The sequence below is a fragment of the Staurois parvus genome, unplaced genomic scaffold (assembly GCF_062004578.1).
Source record: "Staurois parvus isolate SC_StPar_1 unplaced genomic scaffold, SC_StPar_1.0 ptg000436l, whole genome shotgun sequence".
Classification (NCBI taxonomy): domain Eukaryota; kingdom Metazoa; phylum Chordata; class Amphibia; order Anura; family Ranidae; genus Staurois; species Staurois parvus.
The window spans coordinates 6,453,543-6,479,350 of NW_028318232.1; the positions used below are offsets into that span (position 1 = coordinate 6,453,543).

The following is a 25,808-nucleotide window of genomic DNA, read 5'->3' on the forward strand; positions in this document are numbered from 1 at the left end:
TTTGGTGAAAATAACCCAAATTAGGATGTATTTTTTAGTTTGTAGGAAAGTTATAGAGAAACTATGGTATAGATCTGATTATTGATCAATCCTGAAGTACTGACGGCCAATCTAATTTCTTGAGGTCTAAGAATGTCAGAATAGTACAGATATCCCCCAAATGACCCCTTTTTGCAGAGTAGACAGTCCGACGTACTTCATAAGAGGCATAGCGAGTTTTTTGAAGTTGTATTTTTTTTGTCATAATTTTTCGGAAAATGAAAAAATTAAAAAAATTATTTTCACTATTTTTTTTTTACATACTGCCACCAGTGCAGTACAGCATCATCATATAACTGGCATGGCGGTGAACAGGGACACTGACTGGTGACAGTATGAAAAAAAAATATATATATATTTTTTTTTTATTTTTTTTTTATTATTTTTAATTTTTTATTACTTTTTTTTTTTTTTTTTTAACATTTTTTTTTCATATTTTACTATGACCAAAGTAGTACAATGTTACCATAGTAACATTGTACTACTTTGGGGAAGTGATCAGTATTTTTTTTTTTTTTTTTTTTTTTACACAATTTGCTTATAGCAAAGAATTACTTTGCTATAAGCAAGCATTTACCTGAATGAAATCGATTCATTCAGCTTTTTTTTTTTTTTTGTGCTTAGCTGTGATTTGGTCACAGCTAATCACATGACATGTGCATGTGATTAGCTGTGACCATTCACAGCTAGGCACTAGTATACAATGGATGGCATCATGAATGAAGCCATCCATTGTATACAACTGTCATGTGACCTGCTGTGATTGGTCACAGCAGGTCACATGGTACCTGCAACGGAGCCGGTACTCGGATCTGTCATCGGCCGTGTCCGAGGTACACGCCCGGTGACAGATCGAGCCGCTGCGCCGCTCTGCATTAGCGCAAACGGCGCATGTGCGGGAGCACGCCAAATGGCGTGCACCCGGAGTGGAGAAGCAACTTTCAAGCCGCCAAACGGCCATTGGCCGGGCGGCAAATGGTTAAAGAAGACCTGTATACCTTATGGATGACATCCTCCTCCCATAAACAGGTCTACCATCCTCTGGGCATACTTGTCCCCCTTTAGCTACACCCCTGTCTTGAAGATAAAACATCCTATGAAACCAAAAATAATTATTGGTCATAGCAAACTCCAGGCTCTTCATAATAAATGATTCTTGACAAATCATAACTTGTTGAGGAGAAATACTGCTGTATAGAGAAGTAACATCTGCTGTCACCAACAAAAAATCATTCCTATAATCAACAATTTTCATTTCAATATATTCTTGGCTTTATCATGGAAAAAAACACTTGGTGCATGTAAAAATCTTTCATAAACCAGTTTTACAAAATGCAAATGGACGCAAATGAACACAATTGTGTTCAATACAGACAGTGTTATGTCATTATTTATACATATTTGAGTATTAGAGATATAAAATGCAAGCAGTATTGCATTTCAAGCTAAAGAGTATGTAAGATTGAAGAATATGGTATCCCAAAAGGTAGGTGGGCATATTAACCACCATTGGTTGTATAAATTGGTCAACATATACCCCAAACTTTTCTGTAAGAGAAATTATACCACTAATGATTGGCCTCCCCAGGCTGTTAGGGGAGTTCTTATGCACCTGGGAAACAAGGGTAAAAGGTACTGGTTCCTCTTTTTTGTTTGTGATCCCATTATTAAATCCTTGAAGAATCAACAATCTTATTGTAATGAAAGGTAGGATCCTTCCATAAGGACATAGGTATCATTATCAGTAACAATTTTCGATCCATTACCTTAAGATAATCTTCTTTATTCAGAAGGACAACCCCACCACTCTTATCAGCGGGCGTAGAACGAAATCCTCCATGGACAAATATCTCTAATACCCTGGGATATAGTTCTATTCTCATAATTTTTCTTAATCACATATTCTCTATATCCCCAATAATCATTTCCATAAATGCTGTTATAAACGTATTTCTACTATCAAAGGGAATAAAAAGAGATGTATTTGCCAACTTCGATTGTAAAACCCCCCACATTTTACATATTTTTACTAACAAAATTAGTCATAAAATGTTAGCTCATTTCGTGTAAATTTTTGTACATCAATAAAAGTTTGAAACCTATTCAGATCTTTCTAAGTGTCATATTTGAAACCCCAATTTAAAGTTTCTATCTATAAGAATTGTCTTTATATTCCTTTGTTATTTTATTCAATTATATCACAGCATTTAGAGCCTTTTTGTGTTTCCTGTGGAATGGGAGAGTATTTACCATCTTCTCAGATTGGAATGGTGAAAGGTCTGAAAGTGCAAGAGTCCTGCATTCCCTTTATGGACATAAACATGTACTGACCCCAATGCTCAACCTACCTCCCCACCTAGCCTCCCTCCCACTATAACCCCATCAACTCTCCCCTCCTCTGACCTCGCAACTGCCCTACCCCCCACCACACCTAACGTCCCGCACACTATAACCTCCCCAACACTCCGGTCCTTCAGCCTTGCTACCACTGAGGAGGTCACTAAGGTCTTCTCAGAAGCCTGCCTCACCACTTGCCCCCTTGAACCTGTCCCCACACAACTTCTCCGGTCACCCTCCTCCTCCATCCTACACTCCCTCACCCACATCTTCAATCTCTCCCTCTCTACTGGCACATTCCCCTCCCCCCTAAAGCACGCGCACATCACCCCCATACTCAAAAAACCCTCCCTGGACCCCACCGACCTGAACAACCTTAGACCCATCTCCCTGCTGCCATTTACTTCCAAGCTCCTTGAGCGCTTAGTCTACAATCGCCTAAGCGCTCACCTCACTGACAACAACCTCCTCGATCCACTACAGTCTGGCTTTCGTCCCCTACACTCCACCAAAACCGCTCTACTCAAAATCACTAATGACCTGCTAACCGCCAACGCTAATTGCCACTACTCAGTCCTCTTACTCCTCGACCTTTCCGCGGCCTTCGACACAGTCGACCACCCCCTCCTCCTTAATAAACTACACTCCCTCGGCATCAGAGACTCCGCTCTCTCCTGGCTCTCCTCCTATCTATCCCAACGCTCCTTCAGCGTTACCTATAACGCTACCACCTCCCCCTCTCTCCCCCTCTCTGTTGGGGTCCCCCAAGGCTCTGTCCTTGGGCCCCTTCTCTTCTCCATCTACACCTCCTCCCTCGGCAAACTGATACACTCCCACGGCTTCAACTATCACCTCTGCGCCGATGACATGCAAATTTACCTTTCCACCCCTAGCCTCACCCCTTCAGTCTCCGCCCGTATCACCCACCTACTGAACAACATATCAGACTGGATGTCGCTCCATTTCCTCAAATTGAACCTTTCCAAAACCGAGCTCCTGATTTTCCCCCCAGCCCGTGCCCCCCCCACCCTCTCCATAACGACCAACAACACCACCATCAGTCCCACCCCGCAAGCCAAAGTCCTAGGTGTCACTCTAGACTCAGACCTGTCCTTCCAACCCCATGTCCAATCATTGGCAAACTCATGCAGGCTCCACCTCCGCAACATCTCCAAAATACGTTCATTCCTAACCCCAGACACTACTAAACAACTCGTTCACTCCCTTATTATCTCACGTCTGGACTACTGCAACTCCCTTCTCACTGGCCTACCTCATCGCAGACTATCCCCGCTTCAGTCTATCCTGAACTCAGCGGCCAGACTCATCCATCTTACCAACCGCTCTGCTTCTGCCACCCCTCCTGTCATTCCCTCCACTGGCTCCTGATTGCCCAACGCATTAAATTCAAACTACTAACACAGACATACAAAGCCATTCATAATGCTGCCCCAAACTACCTTACTGACCTGATACCCAAATACCACCCTACCCGTAATCTTCGCTCCTCACAAGACCTCCTACTTTCTAGCTCCCTGGTCTCCACCTCCCGTGCCTGACTGCAGGACTTCTCCAGGACTTCCCCCATCCTCTGGAACTCACTACCCCAATCCATCAGACTGTCACCTACCCTCCTTACCTTCAGGCGAACCCTGAAAACCCATCTTTTCAGGGAAGCCTACCCCGCCCTCACCTAACAGCTGATCTCCTCCACTCCTCCTACCACTCCATCCCCCACAGCCACTTCCTCCTGTACAACTATCCCCTCCCTCCTAGATTGTAAGCTCGAAAGAGCAGGGCCCTTGAACCCCTTTGTTTTGTTTTGTTACTGTATTGTCTCATGTTCTGTCCCTCACTATAATGTACAGCGCTGAACAAACCTTTTAGCGCTATATAAATACTGTATAATAATATAGTAATAATAATTGTATGTGGGGTCTTATGATCTGGTGAGTTTGTGCCTGGAATTTTTGGTCTGGTGTTGGGAATGGTTGGTGTTTATCACACACTTTGATACATTGGAGTAGCTATTTCCTCATGTGCAGATTTGCTGATCTGCTTGATTTTAGGATAGGACTTTTCAGTTGTAATTCCTACTGAGGATATGGTCATTTGGTTTGAGATGCACATTCTGGGCTTTGGACAGTTTGATTTTTAACACTGCAATCCATATTTTGTTATTAACTTGCTTGGGTGATACATTCACTGCTGTAAGGGAAGCCATATCATGTTTGAACTAACCACCCTCTAATGTCTATGGCAGTGTACATTATGACATTCAATTAACTGCAATGCTTGTCTGCCTGACTTTTACAGCCTTAAATCTGCTAGCAATGCAACAAATTTAAGCTCATGCAGGTTAATATTGGCTGCAGAGATTTTTAGGTCTTGGAGTTAAAGTTTAGCTTAAAAAAAAAACCCTACTGCTTTAGTCATGTCACTTACCTTTAATAAACTATGCCCCAACTTGTGCAGGCAGCTGGATCTAGATGCAGAAATCTAAGCTGCAGGGATGCCTGTCTTCTTCCTGCCTATGAACTTCTAACACTGCAATGTTTACCAAATTTAGGCAGAACAGCAGTACAGATCGTCTATCAAGGCAAGCACCTTCCTTCCTTCCTCCCCTATTGAGAAAGTTCTTTCATTGATTACACTGCTTGTAACATGATCTGTGAATAACGGAGAGTCTGATCAGTCACAGGATTCTTTTCCATATCCACAGATCATGTTACAAGCAGTGTAATCAATGAAAGAACTTTTCTCAACTGAGAGAAAAGAGGTATGTATCTCGTATAAAAACTATAAATACTTTATATTTTCCTGTAACATGTTGTCACTTCTAAATAAACTTTTATGGAATAAAAAAAAAACTATAAATAATTACTATAAAAACTCCTATAAATTGAGAGTTTTGTTCACGCATAAGGCTGCAGAATTTTAATAATCCTGGGTGGATTTTTAAATAGCCTAAAAAGCCTACATGATGCTGAAAAAGCAGAAAACATGATGATAGAAAAGATAAGACAGAAACTGAAATGCTGCTACTGTATATGCAAAATTAAACACGAGACTATAGATGGTAGCAAGATACTAAAATCTGTTTTTCTGTAGCAAGATCTTTTACAAGTCAGTTTTTATTTATTGCATGGGAAACATACCTAATTTTACAGAGAAAGTTGCCTTCATATTGGGTACAACTGAAAATATATCAGTAAGCAATGAAAAAAATATCTCCATTGTAGCCGGAATGGACATGTGTTCATAATATTTCTGTATAAATAAAAACAAAACTAATAAGTTTAAATGAGATTAAAGAAACCTACATTTTGGTACAGTAGTAGACATGTCAGTAGGCCCATTTTATTTTACCTGAAGAAAAGATTATTTCACAGACATTGGATGATAATAATCAGCATGTAATGTATGTAGCCAGTCTGTAAGCTACTGTAACCAGGTAATTCAGTATGTAAATCAGGTTATTTAATAAAAAAAAAAAGTTTTGCTATGCTATATTTAATATGAAGCAAAAATAAAAGCACAGTGTTTCATATAAAGTTTCTATAAAAAAAAACAAAAACACAAAGCAGCTTAAATCGGAGCTCCAGTCAAAATGTACAAAAACTGAAGCTGCTGACTTAAAAAAACAAAACACTCCCCTTTTCCTCGATCAGGTGGTGTCCTCCCCACAGCCCATTTTACTGGCTGCACTTTCTGAATGGTCCCATAGTCTTCTGGGACCAGTCACATGTCCCAGAAGACTACAGGGGGGGCAACTTACGCTTCCGTTCGCCTAGGAAGTGGGAGTGGGTACCTGTCAATTTCAGGTACCCGCTTCTCCCTGCTCCCCAAAGGTGCCAATCCTTAATGGGGAGTGGGGGACCAGTCCTTAAAGTGGAACTTCCCCTTTTGGGTGGAGCTCTGGTTTACATCTCATTTAAGCATTAATAAGTTAATATAATGTCAGAAATAGTTTTCAACCTATAAATATGCTGTGGTTTTTTTTGCTGAAACAGGCTTTCAAAGTTCAACAAAGTCTGTTATTCCATAGACATTCTATTGTATTATCTTCACCTATTTATGCCACAATAAATCTTGCAATATCTAAGGGTACCTTTACTATTGGTTGACCATACACTTGAGGTAATTGAGGCAACAAAAATAAATATCTCAGAACACTAGCAGACTCCTTCCATAAGAAAGGGTACAAGGACAAAACCATCAATACAAGCATAAACACGGCCCTACAAATTCAAAGAGAACATCTCCTCCAATACAAAGAGAAGAAAAACAAATGACCGTGTACCTCTAGTAACAACATAAAATCCTGCATTAGAAGGGATAAGAAAGATATTCAGGGATTTACATTATAAGAGGATGAATTTCCTAAAAATATTTCAACAACTCCTAATGCTTTCAGGCAACCACCCAACCTCTGACAGAAACTAATCAACAGGAAACTTAATTCTGAATACAAACTCACAAATAAAGGCACTAGGCCCTGCAACAAAAAAACACTGCAAACTGTGCAGACAAATCAATCCATTAAGTGTCACACACACAAAAGGGGCCTTCAATATTACAGGATAATACAGCTGCACCTCCAGTAATGTTCTCATATCTCATAATGTATCTCATTCAATGCCAAAAATGTAGCCAAAGATCTTATGTTGGTGAAACAGAACACATACTACAACCATTAATTAATTTGCACAGACACACCATTAAACACCTTTGGGACATAATTTCTCACAACCAAACTATGAATATAGACTATTCTAACCTCTGTGACCCCCTCCAGTTCCATAGCCTTCTCCCTGCCTTATCTCACCAGCTATCCAAGCTTAATTACCATTGCTGTGTATGTTTGTTTGTTGGTTTTATGTTTCTTAGAGATTGACCTATTAACAATCTGCTGAAACTTAATGCATCAGTACTGTTTGGACCTTGATGAAGTGGGTACACCCCGAAAGCTTGTTTGGAAAAATTGTATGTTAGAGCAAATAAAAAAAGTATCAGTACCAGTACTCAATTGTTGCTGTTGGCTATACGGAAAGTGGTATTGTTACAAAATTGTATTTATTTCAGTTTAATGGTGCTGTAATTCAAGGGGTGTAAAGTAAAAGATCTCACAGGCAGTATGTTATATTATTTTACTCACCTTTTCTGAAGTCTTCAGGCCAGTTTTGTGGTGCCACAGGATCCCCTTTTCATCTTTTCTGGGCTGTATTGTAATTTTAATACAGGGAGCAACACTGATGTGTTCATATCAGTTCAGATCTCGGCAACCTCACACAATGTCATTCAACTGAATAAACTAAGGCCATCTTATTTTTTTTTTAGTCAGGATGTAGCAAATTTCTAAAATGATTATATTCTCTAAAATGAGCTAGCCCAGAGTTGGATTGCCTACTGGCAAAAAATCTGAGGCTCATTGTATATCTTTTGAGAAGAACAGTTAGCTCAGCCATTTGATACTTATAAAAAAATTCCAGAAAACACACATGATACATTTTTGCGTACCTGGCAGCATTGGTTTTATCACTTTTGCGCCCTCTCAATTCACAACGCACTTTCTGGATTTATAACTGATTACAAATCCGTTAACTGAATACAAATACTTTAATACAAGCCTCTGGAGTTTTTCCTTCCCTCTCCCCCTACCTCATTCTTTCCTATTTCCCTCTTTTTGTTTTCTCTCTCTCCCTCTCATCTTCTTTTATGTTCACTGATTTTCCTTTTTGTACTCTATCCACCACTGGGGACAGTATACTGTACATCAGCTCTCCTCAGAATAGGCAACCATGGGATTTTAGGTACGCTGCTTCCGCCTCAATGATCTCTTTTAGTATATGACAGCCTTACAGGGTTTATCTCCCATAAATGTTCTTGTGATATCATCTGATATATTTATAATCTGATTTTTCTTACGCTATTGGATGTTGGCATAATTTTTCTTTTTGTTTGTTCTGTTTATCGCTACTCTGGGTTGTTTGATTATGTATTTAGCCTTTTGGACTTGTGAGAGAGTTCTATACTGGGTAATGTTTCTTAATCTCTGTCTTCAAAAATTTAGAAATACTGTCAGCTTCTAATTTTTTGTGCTCTGCACTGTATTGTAAATGTACCAATTTAATATTTTCCTAATTAAAACAAAGTGAAAGAAAAATTTCTGAAAATGTGTTTTTTATCCTCCGTTTCTTCTGAGTACCGTGACCTTCAACATAGGAATCGCATAGTGGGATGAGAGTAGAGTTTTCTGTGGATACAGGGAAAACAGGAGAGACCCCCCGCTTGAATAATCTGGCATCTATTACTTTTCTCTACCCCACTTCTTTTTCATTACCTTTTTCTCATCTTTTCTATATTTCTTATTCTATTTTTTTATAACGTCACACACATGACTCTACCCATTTTTTTATATCATTGAATCACAAATTTGAATTTCCAGATGTACATACATCTTTTCTGATCCAACAATGTAACACATAATTTTTGTTTCACAATAGGTTTTATTGGGGTTTTTTTTCCCCAAAAGTGTACAAGAAAACAATTCACAAAAAATAGGGCATAATAAAGGAGTGCTAGTTAAGTGTCAAAATTAAGCATACAACATAAGAAAATCCCAGTTGCAAGGCAAGATGCACTGGCACAAGAAATCCTTCGGTATTACAAAATGGAGATGATATGATTTGTAACCAAAAGAACCAGTGCAGTGTACCCACTGACAAGGGTTGCTCTTTACAGTCAATTACAGGTACTCCAAAATGTAGAAAGCGAAAAGGAGAACTCCAGTGACTCCTATAAAGTTACCAAAAATGAAGGAAGACAATAGAGAGAGAAAAGAAGAAGAAGTAGATATTGAAGAAAGGAAGCAGGAAGAGAAAAGTGAGGAGCTTGCCTGGGAGTAGAAAGAGAAGAGAGAGGGGGAAAGAAGGGCTAGGGAAATTCCTTCAGGGTTCAGACAGTTGACAGCATCTACGTGCTGTGGAGAGCAGTCACACTGAGAGCAGGGTACTGCCTATGTTCACTTGAGCATTGATCAAAGGATCCCAGATTTTTAGGAACTTGGCATGGGTATTATCTAAGATGGAGGTGATCTTCTCATGCAACATAATCGGCTTTACCCTATGCTTAATGTCTGTGAAATTAATAAATGGTTGTCTCCAAGCTCTGGCCAGGGTCAGCCAAAAACAAAAACCCCACCAGCTGTCTCTGATTTGTGGTTAGGGATAGAATCAGCTCATGGAGTAGGGCCTCCCAGAGGTTACAGGGCAAAGAAATGTTAAAGACAGACCTGATCAGGGTGTAGACCAGCAATGGGCAAACTACGGCCCGCGGGCCGTATACGGCCCGGCGGACCTTTTAATCCGGCCTGCGGATGTGGCTGTCAGGATGTGTGTAGGCGGGGCAGCGTGACGAACGTGAGGGGAGGGGAGCTAGGCTCCTCTCACAGTCCGCCCTGAAGACCGGAACGGCGCGGGAACACGGCGAGAGGAACGCGCGGAGCAAAGGTAAGTGAATTGACACAGGGGGGACTTGGCTTACTACTTGGGGGGGAATAGTACTGTGGGGGGGATGAAATACTATATGGGGAATGAATTACTATATGGGGGATGAATTACTATGGGGGATGAATTACTATATGGGGGATGAATTACTATATGGGGGATGAATTACTATAAGGGATGAATTACTATAGGGGGGATGAATTACTATGGGGGGGATGAATTACTATGGGGGATGAATTACTATATGGGGGATGAATTACTATATGGGGGATGAATTACTATAGGGGGGATGAATTACTATAGGGGGATGAATTACTATGGGGGATGAATTACTATATGGGGGATGAAATACTATATGGGGGATGAATTACTATGGGGGATGAATTACTATGGGGGATGAATTACTATATGGGGGATGAATTACTATATGGGGGATGAATTACTATGGGGGATGAATTACTATAGGGGAGATGAATTACTATATGGGGGATGAATTACTATGGGGGATGAATTAATATAGGGGGGATGAATTACTATAGGGGGGATGAATTACTATATGGGAGATGAATTACTATATGGGGGATGAATTACTATAGGGGGGATGAATTACTATAGGGGGGATGAATTACTATGGGGGATGAATTACTATAGGGGGGATGAATTACTATATGGGGGATGAATTACTATAGGGGGGATGAATTACTATATGGGGGATGAATTACTATGGGGGATGAATTACTATAGGGGGGATGAATTACTATAGGGGGGATGAATTACTATGGGGGATGAATTACTATATGGGGGATGAATTACTATAGGGGGGATGAATTACTATAGGGGGATGAATTACTATATGGGGGATGAATTACTATGGGGGATGAATTACTATATGGGGGATTAATTACTATGCTTACTATGGGGGAATATTACTATACTTACTATGGATGACACATACACATCATTCATCTACTCTTGGTCCGGCCCCCGGGTCCAATATATGAACCCATTGAGGCCCTCAAGTCAAAAAGTTTGCCCACCCCTGGTGTAGACTCACGTCCAAAACTAGGTCAACTTGGGACAGGACCACCAGATGTGAAATACGCAGTCAGGGGTCATGTACCATTGTGAGTCAAATAACTTTTTATACAATTGACTTATATGGTTTGTGATGAGCAATTTGCTTGTTGATCCATTATTGTGGTTATGTATAAGACATGGAGCATATCATTTGTTATTCTGCACACTGTGTCATTCTGTATACAACAAAATTGCACAATAAATAAAAAATGAGCCATTTGAGGTGAAAATACAACCTCAATTCCAAAAAAGTTGGGACGCTATGTAAAATCTACATAAAAACAGAATAAAATGATTTTTAATTCTCATAAACCCATATTTTATTTGGAAAAATAAAACCTAACAGAAGGACAAACCCCTCCCCACTCTATCCAAAACCTTGTGATACACTTTAAGACTGGAACGCTGAAATCATTCAATGTTCATTATCTATGATCTGACAACATTTCATCTTGGTAATATGCTTGGCAATCTGTGAGTTAGTGAGTCTTATAACATTGAAAACAATCCTGCAGTGGTAATAACTGGTCCTTCAGCACTATAGATCGAACCTGTAAATAATAACTTAAAACATATTAACAGTCCAGGCTGTTTTTGGTTAACATTTCAATAAAACTCCAGTCAAAACTTTAAGGTTTGGGTACAGTGGTAAGTGGCTTGAACCTCTATCAAGAGAGAGGAATCTTTGAAGGCAACACAGATGTAAATAATCAACAGATTAAAGCCACTGTGTCACTACTGATTGGAGCTCCCTCACTATCTGCATGGACATTGGGACAGGATGCACAGGGAAATACAGTGAGGAACATAAGTATTTGAACACCCTGCGAATTTGCAATGTGAAATTCACATTGTAGGTGCATTCCCACTCTGAGAGAGAGAATTTTAAAAAAAATTCAGGAAATCACATTGTATGATTTTTAAAGAATTTATTTGTCTTGCACTGCTGAACATAAGTATTTGAACACCTAAGAAACAGCAAGAATTCTGGCTCTCAAAGACCTGTTACTGTGCCTTTAAAAAGTCCACCTCTACTCCACTCATTAATCTAACTTAGTAGCACCTGTCTGAGCTCTTTGAAGACACCTGTCCACCCCACAGTCAGACGCCAACTACTACCATGGGCAAGACGAAAGAGCTGTCAAAAGACACCAAAGACAAAATTGTGGACCTCCACAAGGCTGGAAAGGGCTACGGGGCAATTGCCAAGCAGCTTGGTGAAAATAGATCAACTGTTGGAGCAATTGTTAGAAAATGGAAGAGGCTAAAGACGACTGTCAGTCTCCCTCGGACTGGGGCTCCATGCAAGATCTCACCTTGTGGGGTATCACTGATGATAAGAAAGGTGAGGAATCAGCCCAGAACTACAAGGGAGGAGCTGGTCAATGACATGAAGAGAGCTGGGACCACAGTTTCAAAGGTCACTGCCGGTAGAACACTACGCCATCATGGTTTCAAATCATGCATTGCACGGAAGGTTACCCTGCTCAAGTGATCACATGTCCAGGCCCGTCTGAAGTTTGCCAGTGACCATCTGGATGATCCAGAGGAGGCATGGGAGAAAGTTATGTGGTCAGATGAGACCAAAGTAGAACTTTTTGGTCTAAACTTCACTCGTCGTGTTTGGAGGAAAAAGAAGGATGAGTTGCATCCCAAGAACACCATCCCTACTGTGAAGCATGGGGGTGGTAACATCATGCTTTGGGGGTGCTTTTCTGTGAAGGGGACAGGACGACTGCACTGTATTAAGGAGAGGATGAATGGGGCCATTTATTGTGAGATTTTGAGCAACAACCTCCTTCCCTCAGTCAGAGCATTGAAGATGGGTCATGGCTGGGTATTCCAACATGACAACGACCCGAAGCACACAGCCAGGATAACCAAGGAGTGGCTCCGTAAGAAGCATATCAAGGTTCTGGAGTGGCCTAGCGAGTCTCCAGACCTAAATCCAATAGAACATCTTTGGAGGGAGCTGAAACCCCGTGTTGCTCAGCGACAGCCCCGAAACCTGACAGATCTAGAGGAGATCTGTGTGGAGGAGTGGGCCAAAATCCCTGTTGCAGTGTGTGCAAACCTGGTCAAGAACTACAGGAAATGTTTGACCTCTGTAATTGCAAACAAAGGCTTCTGTACCAAATATTAACACTGATTTTCTCAGGTGTTCAAATACTTATGTTCAGTAGTGCAAGAGAAATAAATTCTTTAAAAATCATACAATGTAATTTCCTGAATTTTTTTTTTAATTCTGTCTCTCAGAGTGGGAATGCACCTACAATGTGAATTTCAGACCCCTCCATGATTTCTAAGTGGGAGAACTTACAAAATTGCAGGGTGTTCAAATACTTCTGTTCCTCACTGTATACCCCACAACAGTACAAACAGCAAGACAAAAAATGGCCAATTTTCTACCACTTACCAGTTTATTTTAATTACCATTTAAACATTTTAAGTTCCTGCAATTTGCCTCTGTATTTATGCGTGAAGGCATGTGAGCTAAATATAACAGTATATCACATGTATTTCTGGTTATATGTTTTGATTATATCATCTTGTTTTTAATATTATATTGTTTTATATTTAAATTTACTTGGATATTAGGGAATTACACTTACCAAAACAATGGGTATACAGACATTGTCACAAGTATTCAGCAGAAACCAAGTAAAAGCGTCCAATGTATCTTTGCTGTTGGAAGATGGTGCAGTGAATGCATTGTTTTTAACAGTGATGTCACTTTGACAGTCCATTGCCAATCTTAAAAGAAAGTTATCAGCATCACTAAATCATGTTAATGTGTAATATCAACATAGATAGTTATCCCTTAATGAGATTTTTCATATTAACCAATGCAATAAATGAACCACAACCAGGCTGCAACACTATATACAGTAAAATATTGCGAAGGATGTTTCATGTCATACTACAGAAATAACACCTAGCTGATTTCTCTGTTTCATGCAGGGCTGTAGATAATTTTTTTTCCAAGGGGGTTCAGCTCACAGCTGAACTGCATTTTTATGGCTCCCCCACCAACTTCTCCCCCTTGAAGGAAGAAAGGGAGGGGTGGAAGGAAGGAATGGGTGGGTGGGTGGGAGGAAGGGAGGGGTGGGTGGGTGGAAGGAAGGGAGGAGTGGGTGGGTGGAAGGAAGGAAGGGAGGAGTGGGTGGATGGAAGGAAGGGATGGGTGGAAGGAAGGAAGGAGTGGAAGGAAGGAAGGAAGGGGTCGGTGGAAGGGAGGGGTGGGTGGAAGGAAGGGTGAAAGGAAGGAAGGGAGGAGTGGGTGGAAGGAAGGGTGGGTGGAAGGAAGGAAGGGTGGGTGGAAGGAAGGGGTGGGTGGAAGGAAGGAAGGGGTGGGTGAAAGGAAAGGAGGGGTGGGTGAAAGGAAGGAGTGGGTGGAAGGAAGGAAGGGAGAAGTGGGTGGAAGGAAGGGGTGGGTGGAAGGAAGGGGTGGGTGGAAGGAAGGGTGGGTGGGTTGAAGGAAATGAGGGGTGGGTGGGTGAAAGGAAGGGGTGGGTGGAAGGAAGGGGTGGGTGGAAGGAAGGGAGGTGTGGGTGGAAGGAAGGAAGGGAGGAGTGGGTGGAAGGGAGGAAGGGTGGGTGGGTGGAAGGAAGGGGTGGGTGGGTTGAAGGAAATGAGGGGTGGGTGGGTGAAAGGAAGAAAGGGGTGGATGGAAGGAAGAAAGGAATGGAGGGGTTGGGTAGAAGGAAGGAAGGAAGGAAGGAAGGAAGGAAGGAAGGAAAGGGTGGGTGGAAGAAAGTAAGGGTGGGTGGAAGGAAGGGGTGGGTGGGTGTAAGGAAAGGAGGGGTGGGTGGGTGAAAGGAAGGGATGGGTGGAAGGAAGGGATGGGTGGAAGGAAGGGAGGAGTGGGTGGAAGGAAGGGGTGGGCGGAAGGAAGGGTGGGTGGAAGGAAGGGGTGGGTGGGTTAAAGGAAATGAGGGGTGGGTGGGTGAAAGGAAGGGGTGGGTGGAAGGAAGGAAGGAAGGAAGGAAGGAAGGAAGGAAGGAAGGAAGGAAGGAAGGAAGAAAGGAAGGAAGGAAGGAAGGAAGGAAGGAAGGAAGGAAGGAGTGGGTGGAAGGAAGGGGTGGGTTGAAGGAAGGAAGGGTGGGTGGAAGGAAGGAAGGTGTGGGGAGGTGGAAGGAAAGGAGGGGTGGGAGGATGAAATGAAGGGGTGGTTGGAAGGAAGGGAGAAATGGGTGGAAGGAAGGGGTGTGTGGAAGGAAGGGGTGGGTGGGTTGAAGGAAATGAGGGGTGGGCGAAAGGAAGGAAGGGGTGGAAGGAAGGAAGGGAGGGGTGGAAGGAAGGAAGGAAGGAAGGAAGGAAGGAAGGGAGGGGTGGAAGGAAGGAAGGAAGGGAGGGTGGAAGGAAAGAAGGGTTGGGTGGGTGGGTGAAAGGAAGGGGTGGGTGGAAGGAAGGGAGGGCTGGGTGGAAGGAAGGAAGGGAGGGGTGGGTAGAAGGAAGGGAGGGGTGGGTGGAGGGAAGGAAGGGCGGGTGAAAGGAAGGAAGGAATAGTTTCATGTCATGTCATACTATAGAAATAACACACAGCTGATTTTTCTGTTTCAAGCAGGGCTGTAGATAATTTTTTTTTTCTGGGGGGGTTCAGCTCGCAGCTGAGCTGCATTTTTACGGCTCCCCCACCAACTTCTCCCCCTTGAAGGAAGAAAGGGAGGGGTGGAAGGAAGGAAGGGGTGGATGGAAGGAAGGAAGGGAGGGGTGGGTGGAAGGAAGGAAGGGAGGAGTGGGTGGGTGGAAGGAAGGATGGAAGGAAGGAAGGAAGGGAGGGATGGGTGGAAGGATGGAAGAAAGTGTGATAGATATTTTGGGCCTACAATAATTTTTAACATTATTGTGAACTTCTGATAGGGGTCTCAATTCCTGCAACTTATTTATCATCTGTTGCATCACCTCAACACCCCCCCCCCCCTTAAAAGGTTTCCTGTAGAGGTTTATGACAGTATGGCCACCTGGCTAAATAAGCCCTGGAGTCGTCATTTCTAACACCTCCTAGGGAGTATTGTCATAGATCATCCTGTTGGAACTGGCTTCAAAGGAGGCATGCTTCCCTGGACATTGGCCTATTCTAAATTCCATCTGATGAGCTACAGTTGGCCAATATCTTTCACAAATCACAGAAATGGCAAAATACTGGAACCTATTGAAGGGTGTGACTACCTGGAATGGAGGGGGGGGGGGTATAAAGTATGCCATTGCTCACATTTCTGCCTCTTTGTCCCTCTTGCCTCTTTTGGAAGCCCAGACATCAGGATGTTTGCGTAACATATTATTCTATGTTTCTTTTCTGTAACTTTCTTTCCTGTAGACATCTCTTTGTATTGGTAACATTCTGTATTTGCATTGTAATATTACTATTTGTAAAATTATACCGGCTACATTATATTTTGTTTTATGTTATTAATAGCAAGCTTCCTTTTCTGTGTAAATAAATTAGATCTTTATTTTTTGCACAGTTGTTATCCTTTGCTATTAACATTATTGGTAATAGCCACATGAGGATTGGCTAAATTCATGTATAGACAAAAGGTTGTAATCCTTTATTACATATATAATCTTAGATAGAACCAAGTCAATAAGTGTGGTAGCAAAACCACCAAAACAGAAGGAAGGAAGGGAGGGGTGGATGGAAGGGAGGGGTGGGTGGAAGGAAGGAAGGGTGAGTGGAAGGAAAGGAGGGGTGGGTGGAAGGAAAGGAGGGGTGGGTGGAAGGAAAGGAGGGTTGGGTGGGTGAAAGGAAGGGGTAGAAGGAAGGAAGGGAGGGGTGGGTGGAAGGAAGGAAGGAGTGGATGGAAGGAAGGAAGGTAGGGGTGGGTAGAAGGAAGGAAGGGAGGGATGGGTGGAGGGAAGGGCGGGTGGAAGGAAGGAAGGAAGGGAGGGGTGGGTGGAAAGAAGGGAGAGGTGAGTGGAAGGAAGGGAGGGGTGGGTGGAAGGAAGGAAGGGTGGGTGGAAGGAAGGAAAGGAGGGGTTGGTGGAAGGAAGGAAGGGAGGGGTGGACGGAAGGAAGGGAGGGGTGGGTGGAAGGAAGGAAGAGGTGGGCGGAAGGAAGGAAGGGGTCGATGGAAGGAAGGGAGGGGTGGGTAGAAGGAATAGAGGGGTGGGTGGAGAGAAGGAAGGGCGGGTGGAAGGAAGGAAGGAAGGGAGGGGTGGGTGGAAGGAAGGGCGAGAGAGGTGGGTGGAAGGAAGGAACGGTGGGTAGAAGGAAGGAAGGGAGGGGTGGGTGGAAGGAAAGAAGGGGTGGGTGGAAGGAAGGAAGGGGTGGGTGGAAGAAAGGAAGGGGTAGATGGAAGAAAGGGAGGGGTGGGTGGAAGGAAGGAAGGATTGGATAGAAGGAAGGGAGGGGTGGGTGGAAGAAAGGGAGGGATGGGTGGAAGGAAGGGAGTGGAGGGGTGTGTGGAAGGAAGGGAGGGGTGGGTGGAAGAAGGGGTGGAAGGAAGAAAGCGAGGGGTAGAAGGAAGGAAGGTGTCATGCACCGCCCGGCGGTACCTCTAGTTATCCACAGAACGGGATTCCCCAGGACGCGGAGTCTAAGCCCCAATCTGTTTATTCACCAGGGCCCCTGATGGTGGGGATGGACTTGGAGCAGACCGAGACCAGGTCGCGACCCCTGAGTGCACCCAACTGTGGCAGAGGGGACCACCAAAGGTATGTAATGGAAGAGAGCCTGATGTGAATAGGCTGCAGGCCCGGGCAGGGGGACTGGATCCGTGCAGGATGGATGGACGGATAACAGTGCAGGTATAGCGTAGTCAGATGGGCCAGGTCAGTCACAGCGGAGTCAGGATGGTACAGAGCAGCGGGCAGAGAATAGTCGGGTCACAAGCCAGGTTCAGCAACAGGAGGTCAAGCAATCAGGAGTAGGCAGAAGAGTAGTCAAACGAGCCAGAGGTCAGGGCAGGAGAAGTCAACAGGAACCAGGATCAAGCAGGGTCAGCAACAAGGGATATCTCTCAGGAACAGATCAGGAGGGAACAAGGAATAAAGACCTTACGGCAACTTGAGTCTGCACAGGGCTGGTTTAAATAGCGCAACCTGCGCTGTCATTGGTGCCAGGCGCGTGTCCGCGATCGCAAGTGCGCATGCGCGGCTGCTGCCGTTGCCGCAGTTGCCTATGTCCTAGTGCCCGCCGGCTAATGCGCCTCGGTGTTCTGCGCATGCGCCAACCTGTGCGCCGCCGCGATTCCTGACATTGCCTCCCCCCTACGGGCAGCCCCCGGATGCCCAACTGATTTCTCCTCTGTGGATGGTTGCGGAAAAATTCTTGGACCAATCCAGGAGCGTGGACGTTTTGGGTTGGTTCCCACAAATTCTCCTCCGGCCGTAGCCTTTCCATTTAATAAGAAATTGCGTCTGGCCTCCCCTTTTCCTACAGTCCAAGATTGCCTCAACTTCAAATTCTTCCTCTCCTTCAATGTTTATGGCCTCCGGGGGTCTGGACCTACGGTCCGGAAAGGGATCCGGTATTGCAGGTTTTAATAAAGATACATGAAAAACCGGGTGTATCTGAAAGGATTCAGGAAGTGTGAGCTCATATGCTACTTCATTAATCTTTCGTTTCACCTGAAATGGACCCATGAACTTAGGTGCCAGTTTCCTTGATGGGCACAACATTTTCAGGTTAGTTGTAGCTAACCAGACCTGGTCCCCAGGATGCAGGATTAGTTCGCCTCTTCTTCTTCTGTCAAAAGCCCTTTTATTATCCTCCTGGGCTTTTGCAAATGCTTCTTGTAACACCTTGTTGTTAGAAGAAAAAAAATTTAGCATATCTTGTGTAGCGGGAACCGAACTTTCTGGAATCAGATCAGGCAGAAACGTGGGATGGAATTAGCGAAGAACGGAGATTGTTTGGTGGGGGAATGACTTGCATTGTTGTAGGCAAATTCGGCTAACGACAGGAGCATCAGCCAATCATCCTGGAGAAAGGACGTGTAGCACCTGAGGTACTGTTCCAATGTCTGGTTCGTCCTTTCGGTCTGCCCATTTGTCTGTGGGCGATATGCGGATGAGAAGGACAATTTGATTCCTAGGATTTCACATAGGGCTTTCCAGAACTTCGAGGTGAACTGGAGGAATCCCATGGAGTCTTACAACTTCCTTGATAAAAATTTGTGCTGTCTCAGGAGCCGAAGGTGTGTTCTTTAATGGTAAGAAATGGGCCACCTTTGACAGGCGATCCACAATCACAAAGATTGCAGTGTGATCTTGAGAAGGTGGGAGCTCCGACTATAAAGTCTATGGAGATAATTCTCCATGGCCTGTCGGGTATTGGCAATGGTCGTAGTAGACCCCAAGCCTTGTTTCTGGTGGACTTGCTTCTCTGACAAATGGCACAAGTCTTCACGTATGATTCGCAGTCCTTGACCATACTCGGCCACCAGAATGTGCACTGTAACAGCTCTAAAGTCTTACCTACTCCAAAATGGCCTGCCAATGGATGATCGTGGCAGTAGCCCAGGACCAAGGTACGGTGTCAACCACCGCCTGGCGGTATCTCTAGCTGCCCACAGCGCGGGGTTCCTCAGGGCGCGGGGTCTAAGTCTCAATCTGCTTGTTCACCACGGCCCCTGATGGTGGGGATGGACTTGCAGCAGACTGAGACCAGGTCACGACCCCTGAGTACGTCCGGCTATGGTAGAGGGTACCGTCAGAGGTGTGCGAGGAATAGGACCTGATGTAAAGAGGCTGGCAGGCCTGGCAGCAGGGACTGATCCGTGCGGGATGGATGGATGGACGGACACCGTAAGGTATGGCGTAGTCAGGCGAACCAGGTCGGTAACGTGCAGGCAGCGAGGTACCAGAGGAGCAGACAGAGAATGGTCAGGTCAAGCCAAGTTCAGCAACGGGAGGTCAATCGTAAGGGGCAGGCAGGAGAGTGGTCAGGACGAGCCAGGGATCAAGCAGGAGACAGTCAGCAGGGTCAGGATCAAGCATAGGTCAGCAACAGGGAAGCTTCACTAACAGAACACAGGAACAGATTAATAAGACCAAACGGCAATGTACATACCTCCTGGCTTGTTTAAATAGCACGCCCTGTGCTGTCATTGGTGCCAGGCGCGTGTCCGCGATCGCGAGTGCGCATGCGCGGCCGTCGCTGTTGCCGCGATCGCCCAGGTCCTGCCGCTCGCCGGCTAGTGTGTGTCGGTGTTCTGCGCATGAGCCGCCCGGCGTATTGCCGCAAAGCCCTGGGTCCCTGACATTGCCCCCCCCTACGGGCAGCCACCGGATGCCCAATTGCTCTCTCCTCTGTGGGTGGTTACTGAAAAACTCCCGAATTACTCTAGAGGCATGGATGTTTTGGGCTGGTTCCCATGAATTCTCCTCCGGGCCATAACCTTTCCACTTAATGAGAAATTGAGTCTGGCCTCTCCTTTTCCTACAGTCCAGGATCGTTTCAACCTCAAATTCTTCCTCCTCGTCAATATTTATGGCCTCTGGGGGTCTGGACCTCCGGTCCGGGAAAAGCTCCGGTGTTGCGGGTTTTAACAAAGATACGTGGAAGACTGGGTGTATCTTAAAGGATTCGGGAAGTGTGAGCTCGTACGCCACCTCATTAATCTTTCGTTTTACCCTGAATGGACCCATGAATTTTGGTCCCAGTTTTCTTGATGGGCAAGACATCTTTAGATTTGTCATGGCTAGCCAGACCTGGTCCCCAGGGTGCAGAATGAGTTCGCTTCTCGTTCTCTTGTCAAAGGCCCTTTTATTATCTTCCTGAGCCCTTGTGATTGCTTCTTGTAATACTTTGTTATTTGAAGAAAAAAACTTCAGCATATCCTGTGTAGCCGGCACCAAACTTTCTGGAATCGCGTCGGGCAGGAATGTGGGATGGAACCCGTAATTGGCGAAGAACGGAGACTGTCGGGTAGCAGAGTGATTCGCATTGTTGTACACGAATTCAGCTAATGGCAGAAGAGTCAGCCAATCATCCTGGAGGAAGGAGGTGTAGCACCTGAGATACTGCTCCAGAGTCTGATTTGTTTGTTCCCTCTGCCCGTTGGTCTGTGGGTGATATACCGATGACAAGGACAGTTTGATTCCTAGGATCTCACATAGTGCTCTCCAGAATCTCGTAGTGAACTGGACTCCCCTGTCCGAGACAATATCCTGTGGAACCCCATGAAGCCTTATCACTTCCCTCACAAAGATTTGCGCTGTTTCCGGAGCCGAGGGCGTGTTTCTCAATGGCAGGAAATGGGCCAGTTTGGACAGGCGGTCCACAACCACAAAAATGGCAGTGTGATCTTGGGACGGTGGGAGCTCCATGATAAAGTCAATGGAAATCATTTCCCATGGCCTATTAGGTACTGGTAAGGGTCGTAGCAGAACCCAGTCCTTGCTCCTGGTGGGTTTGTTCCTCTGACAAATAGCACAGGTCTTCACATACGCTTCAGTCTTTGGCCATGCTTGGCCACCAGAACACGCGTTGCAGCAGCTCCAAGGTCTTACGCACTCCAAAGTGGCCTGCCAGTGGGTGATCGTGGCAATGTCCCAGGACCACAGTACGGGTTTCTTCGGGAACCATGATCCGTCCCTCCTTCCACAAGAGTCCTTCCTTGTTCTGCAAGGAAACCCCGGGCGGACTTGGCATTCCCACAGATGCAGCCTGTAGTCTGTACCGTAGCTCGGTCTGAAGGGCAAGGAAATTCCCCGTAGACAGGATGGTGTCCAGGTTGTGAGTCTCTTCAGGGTCCTCAAACATGCACGAGAGCGCGTCAGGTTTTGTGTTCTTTGATCCCGGCCTGTAGGTAATATGGAACACAAACCTCGAGAAGAGTGCCCATCTGGCCTGGCGTGGCCTCAAGCGCTTAGCCGTCCTCAGATATTCCAGGTTTTTGTGATCTGTGAAGATCAAGATCGGGTGTGTGGTTCTTTCCAGTAGGTACCTCCACTCCTCCAATGCCGCCTTGATAGCCAGGAGTTCCCGGTCCCCAATATCGTAATTCCTCTACGCAGACGAGAGTTTTCTGGAGAAGAAGGCCACGGGGTGCATCAGTTCCTTGATGCCCTTCCTCTGGGAAAGCACTGCCCCTACTGCGTTCTCGGACGCGTCTACCTCCAGGATGTAAGGTAACGAGGAATCTGGATGGCTCAATATAGGGGCTTCGGTAAACAGCCTTTTCAAGAACTTGAATGCCATCTGTGCCTCAGGTGTCCACCTAAAGTGTACCCCTTTGTCTGGTGAGTTGGGTAATAGGAGAGACGAGGCCCGAAAAGCTCTTGATGAACTTTCTGTAGAAGTTGGCGAAGCCAATGAATCGCTGCACACCCTTTTTATCGGCGGGTACAGGCCATTCCAAAATGGCAGAGATCTTTTAGGGGTCCATGGCTACTCCCGTAGTGGAAATAATTAACCCCAAGAAGGAAATGCTATGTTGCTCGAAACTGCACTTATCTGCTTTTGCGTACAGCCCGTGTTGGCGGAGTCGCCCCACACGCTTCTGACATGACCTCTATGCTCCTCCAGGGATGAGGAGAAAATCAAAATGTCATCTAAGTAGATGACAACAAAGACGTCCAAAAAGTCTCTGAACACATCTGTCAGGGATCTTCGCAGCGATGGTCCCGGCGCAGACGCAGTGCGCTGCCCTGTGCAGGGACGAGGGCACTAGGTCCGGGCCGGCCGCAGCGTTCGAGTTCACGCATGCGCAGTAGAAGCCCGCTGGGCACCAATGGCAGCGCAGGGCATGATATTTAAACGGCCCTGAGCTGTCATTCAGTGCCTTCTGGTCTTACCTGTATTCCTGAACCTGCGAACCTGTGCCTTGTGAGTTATTGACCCGGATTGTACCTGACCTTGCCATATTCTCCTGTCCTGACCCTTGCTTTGTCTGACCTCTCTCCTGGATGCCCCCTATCGGATCTGACCTGCTGTTGCTGACCTGGCGTGTGACCCGACTATTCTCTGCCCGCTGCCTTGTACCGCACCGTCCTCTCTGTTACCGACCCGGCCTGTCTGACCTTGCTATTGCTCAACCATCCATCCCTCGCAGTGGGGTCTTCAGACCTCCTCATATCAGACTCTTTCCCGTGGGAGCCCTCGGCGTATACCACTACCACTGACGGACATACCCAGTAGCCACGACCTGGTCTCGGGGTGCTCCAAGTCCATCCCCACCATCAGGGGCCCTGGTGAACAAGCACTCTGGGACTTAGATTCCATGCGCTGGGGACGCCTATTCAGTGGATTGCTAGCGCCGAGCGGTCCCTTACAGTACCAGAAGGCCATGACTGAGTCTAGAGAAGGGCATCCCCCGCTTGAGGAAATCTGCAGGCACCTGTCTAATTTGACACAGGCCGTATCGGCCCTGCAGGACAGATGTTTACAGATTGAAAATCAGTTCCAGACCTGCACTATATCTGTTCCTGCCCCACAGGCCGCGGTTCCTGCACCCCCGGCCGTAGCTGTCCATGTACCAGCTTCAGGGGCTTCTGCACCACTTCCTGCGGCCGAACCCCGAGTACCCGTACCAGAGCGCTTCCACGGGAACCGCACATGCTTCAGGTCGTTCCGTAAGTCCTGCCTTCTTTATTTTGAATTGCAACCGCGGACCTTTTTGACTGAATCCGTGAAGGTGGGGTTCGTCATCTCCCTCCTGCAGGGTGAACCCCAAGACTGGGCCCACCGACTACGGGGAAAGAATGACCCTCACCTAAGTTTGGTTGACAGTTTTTTTGACGCGATGGCTATCTTATACGATGACCCACAGCGGGCAGCCTCGGCTGAAGCCACTTTGTACACGCTTCGGCAAGGCCGACGAGCGGCAGAGGAATATGCATCTGAGTTTAGGCGTTGGATGGGGGACACACGCTGGAACGAGTTTGCACTTTTGCATCAGTTCCGTATGGGCCTATCAGAAGCCCTGAAAGATGAACTCGCCCGGGTGGAGGTGCCTGAGACATTAGAGGACTTAATTTCACTAACCATTAATATTGACCGTAGACTGCGGGAACGCAGGTTTGAGAGGTCCAGTCAGGGTCGCGGAAGTACCTGGGGGTCATTTCAAGGTTCCAGCCAAACAACTAGGCCAAACATCCAGAACCTGCCACCTGGAGATATTCCTGAACCCATGCAGCTTGGCCTGGCACGGCCTAAATTATCTCCAGAGGAACGCCTGCGCAGACGATCCCAGAACCTGTGCCTCTACTGTGGTGAAGCTGGTCACATGGTACGATCCTGCCCGCAGAAACTGAGTAAGTGCACCTCTTCATCCTTGTCTATTGGCAATGTTAGTCCATCCCAATACTTAGTGGTGCCCCTTTCCATTCAGCTCCCAGAAAGGACCATGGAGGTGACGGCCATAATTGATTTGGGGGCATGCAGCTGCTTCTTGGATATTACTTTTGCTCACCAGCAGGGTATTCCCCTCCAATTAAAAGAAAAAGGGTTCAACATATTTTTGGCCGATGGTTCCCGGATAAAATCGGGGGTAGTTAACCAGGAGACCCCCTCCATTTGCACTGCCATTGCCGGCCAGCACCAGGAACTCCTCCGCCTGGATGCTATTGCATCGCCCCTTTTCCCAGTCATTCTGGGGCTCCCATGGTTACGGGCCCATAACCCCCAAATTGACTGGGAAACTGGGGTAATCTCTTTCCCTTCCCCATACTGTCGGGAACACTGCCGCACTTCGGGCCCGGAGGTCCCCCAGTTCCTCCTGTGCTCTGAAGGGGATGTCGACTTAAAGCAGGTAATTCCTGCAGCCTATCATGAGTTTCTAGATGTGTTCAGTAAACGGGGAGCCGATACTCTACCCCCCCACCGCCCATATGACTGTCCCATTGACCTGTTACCTGGCTCAGAGATTCCTTTTGGGCGAATCTTCCCCCTTTTGGAGCTCGAGTTGGGGGCCCTGAAGGAATACATCGAGGACAGCCTCCAGAAGGGGTTCATCTGCCCCTCCTCTTCTCCAGCAGGGGCGGGAATTTTCTTTATAGAAAAAAAGACAAAACCTTGAGGCCATGTATTGATTACCGGGAATTGAACAGGGTCACAATCAAAAACCGTTACCCATTGCTATTGGTACCGAAGTTATTTCAGAGTTTAAAGGCGGCAGTGGTTTTCACAAAGCTGGATTTGAGGGGAGCATACAACTTGGTTCGCATAAGGGAGGGGGATGAGTGGAAGACGGCATTCCGCACCCGCTTCGGTCACTTTGAATATTTGGTCATGCCTTTCGGGCTGTGCAATGCACCGGCCACCTTTCAACACTTTGTGAATGACATCTTTAGGGACTTCCTGGATATCTTTGTTATCGTCTATTTAGACGACATTTTGATTTTCTCACCTTCCTTGGGGGAGCACAGAATACATGTAGCAAGGGTATTGGGGCGGTTGCGGCAGCATGGGTTGTACGCCAAGGCAGATAAATGTTGCTTTGAACAATCCAGCATTACTTTTCTGGGCCTGATTATCTCCACCGCGGGGGTCGCAATGGACCCTCAGAAGGTCGCTGCAATTCTGGATTGGCCTGAACCCACGGACAGGAAAGGCGTCCAACGATTTATCGGGTTCGCAAACTTTTACCGGAAGTTCATCAAGAACTTCTCGGGTCTGGTCTCCCCCATTACTCAGCTAACCAAGCTTGGAACTCGGTTCAGATGGACGCCAGAGGCTCAGGAAGCTTTTGAAGCTTTGAAGAAGCTGTTCACCTCGGCACCCATTCTGGGTCACCCAGATGCTGCCCTACCCTACATCTTAGATGTAGATGCATCGGAGAATGCAGTAAGTTCCATTCTTTCCCAGCGGAAGGGCACCAAGGAATTGCTTCATCCTGTAGCATTTTTCTCACGGAAACTTACCCCTGCGGAGAGAAACTACGATATCGGTGATCGAGA

The 25,808-nt window shown here is 45.9% G+C and overlaps 1 protein-coding gene across 1 annotated transcript in view; it reads right to left on the minus strand.

Moving 5' to 3' along the window:
- The window catches only part of MEI1 (meiotic double-stranded break formation protein 1), a 576,193-nt gene that overhangs the window by 316,340 nt on the left and 234,045 nt on the right, over nt 1–25,808 (minus strand). Inside the window, exons 15-16 of the mRNA XM_089687729.1 lie at nt 13,574–13,715; nt 5,535–5,646 (exon numbers count right to left, since the gene is read on the minus strand). Coding sequence (XP_089543855.1) covers nt 5,535–5,646; nt 13,574–13,715 — 254 coding nt within the window. The remainder of the gene's footprint in view (nt 1–5,534; nt 5,647–13,573; nt 13,716–25,808) is intronic.